At 33.2% G+C, this 7,610-nt stretch overlaps 1 protein-coding gene across 4 annotated transcripts in view; it reads right to left on the bottom strand.

Annotated features, from left to right (window-relative positions):
* LOC126897322 (uncharacterized) overlaps nt 1–7,610 on the bottom strand; it is a 17,939-nt gene that overhangs the window by 7,287 nt on the left and 3,042 nt on the right. Inside the window, exon 1 of one of the 4 annotated variants that reach the window (XM_050670840.1) lies at nt 466–760. The exons of the other annotated variants lie outside the window; for them this stretch is intronic. Coding sequence (XP_050526797.1) covers nt 466–682 — 217 coding nt within the window. The 5' untranslated portion in view covers nt 683–760. Of the gene's footprint in view, nt 1–465; nt 761–7,610 lie in introns of those variants that run through there. 4 annotated transcript variants of the gene reach the window in all.

The following is a 7,610-nucleotide window of genomic DNA, read 5'->3' as shown; positions in this document are numbered from 1 at the left end:
ACTTGTTATCATAAAGTACAAATTCACAATAATTTTTAGTTTCACTTTTTACATCCTTCAATGTTTTCAATGAAAATAAATTTATAATTTGCAATTTGGAGTAGTATGTAGATTTATCATCACGTGATAGCGTTCCTATATTTAAGTCGTCAAGAATATTTCCTATTTTCCCTAATAAAGAATTTAACATATAATTAGATATACCAGAAGTAGCCCATGGATTGAAATGTAATGAATCCAAAGTGTCCATAGCGCTTTTCATCATTGTTGCCATTGGAGCAATTGATTTGATTATTATGTTTATGAGTTCTTCTGTGCAAATTAATCCATCTATTAATCGTTTCTTTGTTCCAATTAATTTTTCACACTGTTCTGTAGCCATGCTTATAACAAAAAAAATATTATCTATAATTTTTGCATATGAGCATCCAAGATATATCGTCAAAGCTCGTGTTTTCATATTACCTTTAGAGACACACGTAGGTGTATCAATAAGAGTTTGAAGATAATATGATGTTTTGTAATATGTTATATAATGTGTTTCGACTAAATTTGTCCATCCTGTATACTTAAGTAAATTATCTAACATATCTAATTTTTTTTTTTTAATCCGGTCTGCTCTTGTATACAAAATCACAGAAAATAGTAAAAAACAAAAGTAGACAAGTTTTAATGAAAACATTGAAAAATAAACAATGATGGCTAAAATTTTTTGATTAAAGTATAATTTTGAAAAGTGTCAAAGGACACGTATGACTTCTGTTCTACATTTATAGAAAATAAAAATAACATATATGCGTAAACATCTGTTGTATTATAATAATATAAGTTCATTTTTATAACTTTTGAGTTAACTAAACATTTCCCATATCATATTGAATAATATTTTACAAAATTCAAATTAGTAGTTTAACAGATCCATACTGATTATTATATTTATTTATTTACAGTAAATGAAATTTTTTTTTTAGAAAAATCGTTATTTGTTATTTGTAATTCGATAATTGTTCAATTTTTTTTTACTTAATACTGCCATTACTTTTTTAAAAATGACCGAATCAATATAATATTTTTTTATAGATACCTTAGATATTTACCTATCTTTTGATATATTTTTGTGAACANTTAGATATTTACCTATCATTTGATATATTTTTGTGAACATTGGACCCCTAACCAGCCTAATAATATTATATCGGGATAAAATTAAGGGAATAAAAGTTATTGTTACTTTTGAAATAATCTACCAATTTCTTAAAATTAAAGGCTATCTACAGATTTGCATCGAAGCGTTTCTTATGATAGAGATTTTAATCACTGTCAGATATCATTTATACTTGTCCCAACTATACTACTTCTATACTGTGACGCGATCCCACTGTGCTATCGTTTTTTTAATTTTATATAGACTTAGAACATTTTTTAACTTTAAACAATTAAAAATTTAAAAACGAATTTTTTAATTGATATTTTTATTTTCTCATCATGGAAATAAATGTTAATTAACATTTTAAGCATCAAACATTATATATATATATATATATTTGATAGAAAAAAATTATAGTGAAATTTTCTACTGGTAGCTTCTTTATATTTCAATCGCCAATTGAGTTAGTCATTTTTTGTTTGCGATGGAGATATTATTCTTCGTCTGACATATTCGATATAATATACGTAACACATTACAGTACAATATATTATATTTATTACCGGTATTATCATAGATAAAGTTTTTCAACCAAAGAAAAAATTTCTAATCCAAAGATGACCACCCAAAATGATCGTTTGTCATACCCGATGTCATTCGATAATATAAGTTGATAAGATACACTTATGACTTTGCTCCATTGACTTGATATTTGTTAACTGATATATATTTGACAATATGATGTAAAATAAACGCTAAACATTAGTATCACTTTTACGTGTGTACTCGTAGTGAGTAGTCGTACAGTATAACAGCGACCAGCCTTATCTATATCATTAAGCTTATCGCCAACTGTGCCGATTGAAAAAATTCAGGTAATATGATTATTTTTATCTAAATTACCTACCCACCGTTATACACTTCATCAAACTAACAACAAAAACCTGTCCGACCACTGAACCATGAGTTCGGCCAGCGGATCATCATTACCTTCACGTTCACAATCGATTAATTCTTCTAACATTAATAACTCCAACAAAACACCGATCAAGATTATTAAAAACTCATCTAACGTCGACTCTGTATGGAAAACTGTTCCTATTAGCTCGCCATGCCATTCTCCAAAATCAAAAATACAAAAAACAAATTCCTTCTCAAGTCCAAACCGTTACTCAGCTCTTACCATAAATGACCACCCAGAGGAAAATGATAATGATATTGAAATGAAAACACAAGATAACCCAAAAGAAGTAAACAAAATTCAACCCATTTACATAAAAAGCACAATTGACTTCTTTGATTTTTGTAAAAAAATAAAACCTCTCACTGAACCTGAAGGATTTACAACAAAAAGCACATCTAACAGTATCAAATTATTGACATACACTATCAATGCGTATAGACAAGTTATAAAACTATTAGAAATAAATAATATAAGTTACCACACTTATCAACTAAGGACGACAAAGCTTTCAGAGTAGTTATTCGACACCTTCACCATACTACACCAATTAATTTCATCAAAGATGAGCTACAAGCTCTTGGTTTCTCTGTTCGGTCAATTACAAACTGCCTGCAGTATAAAACCAAAAATCCACTCCCCATATTTTTTATTGATTTAGAACCATCTCCAACAAATCAAAGTATTTACAAAATCGACTCAATTTGCTACACCAAAATAAAAGTTGAAGCACCCCACCTAAAAAAAACTCCAGTCCAATGTCTAAGATGCCAAAATTACGGCCATACCAGAACTTATTGTCATCATACACCTCGCTGTGTTAAATGCGGAGACACCCACAACTCTAACGAATGTTCCAAAGATAACTCTTCACCGCCAACTTGCGCTCTCTGTGGAGGACCACACCCGGCCTCATATAAAGGATGCCCCAAATACAAACTATTGCAAAATCTACGTAAATCATCTAAAATCTACGAAAATCCACCCCAACGATCCGTCTCCTGAAATCAATACCAGCTTCAATCAAGAGAAAAATTTTCCCCCTTTAAAAACCCAATGGGCTACCTCACAGCCCCACAATAAGTTTAAACATAACACTTACTCAAACCCCAATTCAAATCATATTAACAATGAACCNTAATTTAAATCATATTAACAATGAACCTCACTCAAATAACAATAACGATTCTATCTCAACCCATCTTTCCCATTTCTTAAATGAGTTCAAATCCTTAATAAACCCTCTTATCTCCCTACTCACCAAAGTCATCGACTCCCTACTAAATAAATGAATTCTATCCAACCAAACAAATCACCTCTCTCAATCCTTCTTTGGAATGCTAATGGAGTTCAAAACCAATACCACAATTTATCCCTATGTCTAAACTCCAGAATCATTGACATTGTACTTATCACCGAAACACACCTTACTCCAAACAAAACTATATTTTTCCCGAACTACTCCACCATTCGCACTGACCATCCTGATGGAACTGCTCATGGTGGTTCAGCAATTTTTATCCGTAATAAAATNCGGTTCAGTAATTTTTATCCGTAATAAAATCAAATTCAATATTAGTCCTCCTACTTCTAACCAATCTATTCAGAGCTCAAACATCCAACTAAAAATNATTCAGAGCTCAAACATCCAAATAAAAAACAACAACATAAACACTACCATTGTAGCTGCTTATTTTCCTCCTTCAAATCCGATTAACGAAAACATCCTAAACGAATTTTTTTCATCTATTGACAACAACTGCATCATAAGAGGCGATTTTAACTCTAAACACCCCTGTTGGGGAAATAACACTACTGACTCCCGTGGTCGTGTACTTTATAAAACCATAATCNCTGCATCATAAGAGGCGATTTTAACTCTAAACACCCCTGTTGGTGAAATAACACTACTGACTCCCGTGGTCGTGTACTTTATAAAACCATAATCAACTCCAACCTTCGCATTGTATCACCAGCGTACCCAACTTATTGGCCAACCCACCAAAACAGAAACCCTGACATACTTGATTTTTTTATAACTAAATTTTCTCCAACCATTCACTATTCTATTTCAAATATAAACGAACTTTGTTCTGACCACACAGCTGTATTACTTTCTTTAAACTCAACCCCCCTTCTCAACAACAAATCAAGCCTCATAAATGGCCCAATATCCTGGGAAAAATTTTAATTCGTCCTAGACAGCAAAACTAGCCTTAATATTCCTCTAAAAACCAAACATGACATTGACAATGTTGTAATCCAATTAACTTCCAATGTTCAAGACTCAGTAACTGTTCCTTCATCCCCCTCAAAATATCCTAACAAATTCAACAACATCCCAATAGTTCTAAAAGAAATGCTTGCAAAAAAAAGGAGAGCTAGAGCGAGATGGCAATCAACTCGTCACCTTGCCGACAAAAATGCACTCAACATTATTTCAAACAAACTAAAAAAACATAATAAAATAAACGGTAGCACAGTGGGGTCGCGGCATAGTGGAGACATTGCATAGTTGGGTCCAGATAGATTTAATCTGACAGTNTACCAAACTCCAAACATCTAACTGCTCTCTCTGGCGTAAAACAAAAAGTATATTAAAACATAGAGAACTAATACCGCCAATAAAACTAAACATCAACCAATTAGCAGTATCTGACATAGACAAATCTNCTAGCAGTATCTGGCATAGACAAATCTAATTCATTTGCTAAATACCTATATGAAGTATTTAAACCCAACAACATAAACCCCTCTGCCAACCATATAAACAAAATCAACAAATCACTAGATAGCCCCCTACCAATGACACTGCCCCCCAAACACTTTTCTCCAAATGAAGTCAAATATGCAATTGGCAAACTAAAGAACGGTAAAGCTCCAGGTTACGACCTTATAACAAATAACATCTTAAAACAACTAACCAGCAAATCTATCCTAAACATAGTCCATATCTTCAATGCCATGCTCAGACTTTCTCATTTCCCCCCACTTTGGAAACTATCAACAATCATAGTAGTGCCGAAACCAGGTAAACCTAAAAATTTAACTTCTTCTTACCGTCCAATCAGCCTCCTCCCTACCTTGGGAAAACTATTTGAAAAACTACTATTAAAACGTCTTCGAAATATTTCAGAAATAAAAAACATCATCCCCCACTCTCAATTCGGATTCCGTGCAAATCACTCTACAATACACCCACTCCATCGTATCACCGATGCTATCTCCTCATCTCTTGAACAAAAAAAATACTGTTCAGGTGTCTTTTTAGACATAGCCCAAGCTTTCGATAAGGTATGGCACGAAGGGTTACTCCACAAGCTAAAATCAAACTTCCCAACACCATACTACTTAATATTAAAATCTTACCTAGACCAACGTTCTTTCCAAGTAAATATAAACAACACACTTTCTAACCATTTCACTATAAACGCCGGAGTTCCCCAAGGCAGTGANAAAAGAATTTTACAAAATCAACACAGAACGCTACGAAAATAATATTACCAAACTCCAAACATCTAACTGCTCTCTCTGGTGTAAAACAAAAAGTATATTAAAACATAGAGAACTAATACCGCCAATAAAACTAAACATCAACCAACTAGCAGTATCTGACATAGACAAATCTAATTCATTTGCTAAATACCTATATGAAGTATTTAAACCCAACAACATAAACCCCTCTGCCAACCATATAAACAAAATCAACAAATCACTAGACAGCCCCCTACCAATGACACTGCCCCCCAAACACNCCTATCAATGACACTGCCCCCCAAACACTTTTCTCCAAATGAAGTCAAATATGCAATTGGCAAACTAAAGAACGGTAAAGATCCAGGTCACGACCTTATAACAAATAACATCTTAAAACAACTAACCAGCAAATCTATCCTAAACATAGTCCATATCTTCAATGCCATGCTCAGACTTTCTCATTTCCCCCCACTTTGGAAACTATCAACAATCATAGTAGTGCCGAAACCAGGTAAACCTAAAAATTTNATGCCGAAACAAGGTAAATCTAAAATTTTAACTTTTTCTGATCGTCCAATCAGCCTCCTCCCTACCTTGGGAAAACTATTTGAAAAACTACTATTAAAACGTCTTCAAAATATTTCAGAAATAAAACACATCATCCCCCACTCTCAATTCGNCATCATCCCTCACTCTGAATTCGGATTCTGTGAAAATCACTCTACAATACACCCACTCCATCGTATCACCGATGCTATCTCCTCATCTCTTGAACAAAAAAAATACTGTTCAGGTGTCTTTTTAGACATAGCCCAAGCTTTCGATAAGGTATGGCACGAAGGNTGCTCAAGCTTTCGATAAGGTATGGCTCGAAGGGTTACTCCACAAGCTAAAATCAAACCTCCCAACACCATACTACTTAATATTAAAATCTTACCTAGGCCAACGTTCTTTCCAAGTAAATATAAACAACACACTTTCTAACCATTTCACTATAAAAGCCGGAGTTTCCCAAAGCAGTGACTTATCCCCCCTTTTATACTTAATATACACAGCTGATATACCTACATCTACCTTCACAATCTTAAATACTTTTGCTGACGATACAAGCATATTAGTATCTGACGCTGATCCCTTAATAACAAATTTCAAACTCCAACACCACCTCAATATTTTAGAAAAATGGTTTACTGAATGGAAAATTAAAGTAAATACAACCAAATCAAACCACATCACCTTTTCTCTTCGACCAGACATCTGTCCACCAGTCAAACTCTACAACACTTTACTCCCCCAAAATAATAAAGTAAAATACTTAGGCCTCATTTTTGACAAACGACTAACTTGGAAAGACCATATAACTNTAATAAAGTAAAATACTTAGGCCTCATTTTTGACAAACGACTAACTTGGAGAGACCATATAACTGAAAAAAGAAAACAATTAAACACCCGACTCCATCTACTTCGCCCTCTCTTAGGTTCCAAACTTAATCTAAAACTAAAAACACTCATCTATAAAACTCTTCTCTTCCCACTATGGTTTTATGGTATTCAAATCTGGGGCTGTGCCGCTCCATCCAACATCCAAAAAATCCAATCATTTCAATCCATTTGCCTACGAACACTCACCAATTCCCTTTGATACGCCCCTAATAAAACTCTCCATTCAGATCTTCAAATTAGTTATGTTAACAATATTGCCAAAACTGCTTACCTAAAACTTCACAACAAATTAAACTCTCACCCTAACCCTAATATTCAATACCTCTACTCAAAGTACATCCCGGACAATCCGCCAAGAAGATTAAAAAGAAAATGGTGTAGAGACCTCCTATAGAAAAAAAAAAAAAAATGAAATCAAAAAACAAAACTCAAAGTAGGTAGCTCCATTGGGTGCCCCCTACTGCATGCTATTCAAGTCATATTATAATTTTTTTTTCACTACTTTTAATCCATTTACGGTTGTGCATATATTTTGTATAGATGTAAATTTATAAAGTTATTTGAATAAAAAAAAAAAAAA

Source organism: Daktulosphaira vitifoliae, unplaced genomic scaffold (genome assembly GCF_025091365.1).
Source record: "Daktulosphaira vitifoliae isolate Bord-2020 unplaced genomic scaffold, ASM2509136v1 Scaffold_2, whole genome shotgun sequence".
In the NCBI taxonomy this organism is placed as follows: domain Eukaryota; kingdom Metazoa; phylum Arthropoda; class Insecta; order Hemiptera; family Phylloxeridae; genus Daktulosphaira; species Daktulosphaira vitifoliae.
Note: the sequence above shows the minus strand (reverse complement) of the source record. Positions and strands in the feature narration are given on the sequence as shown.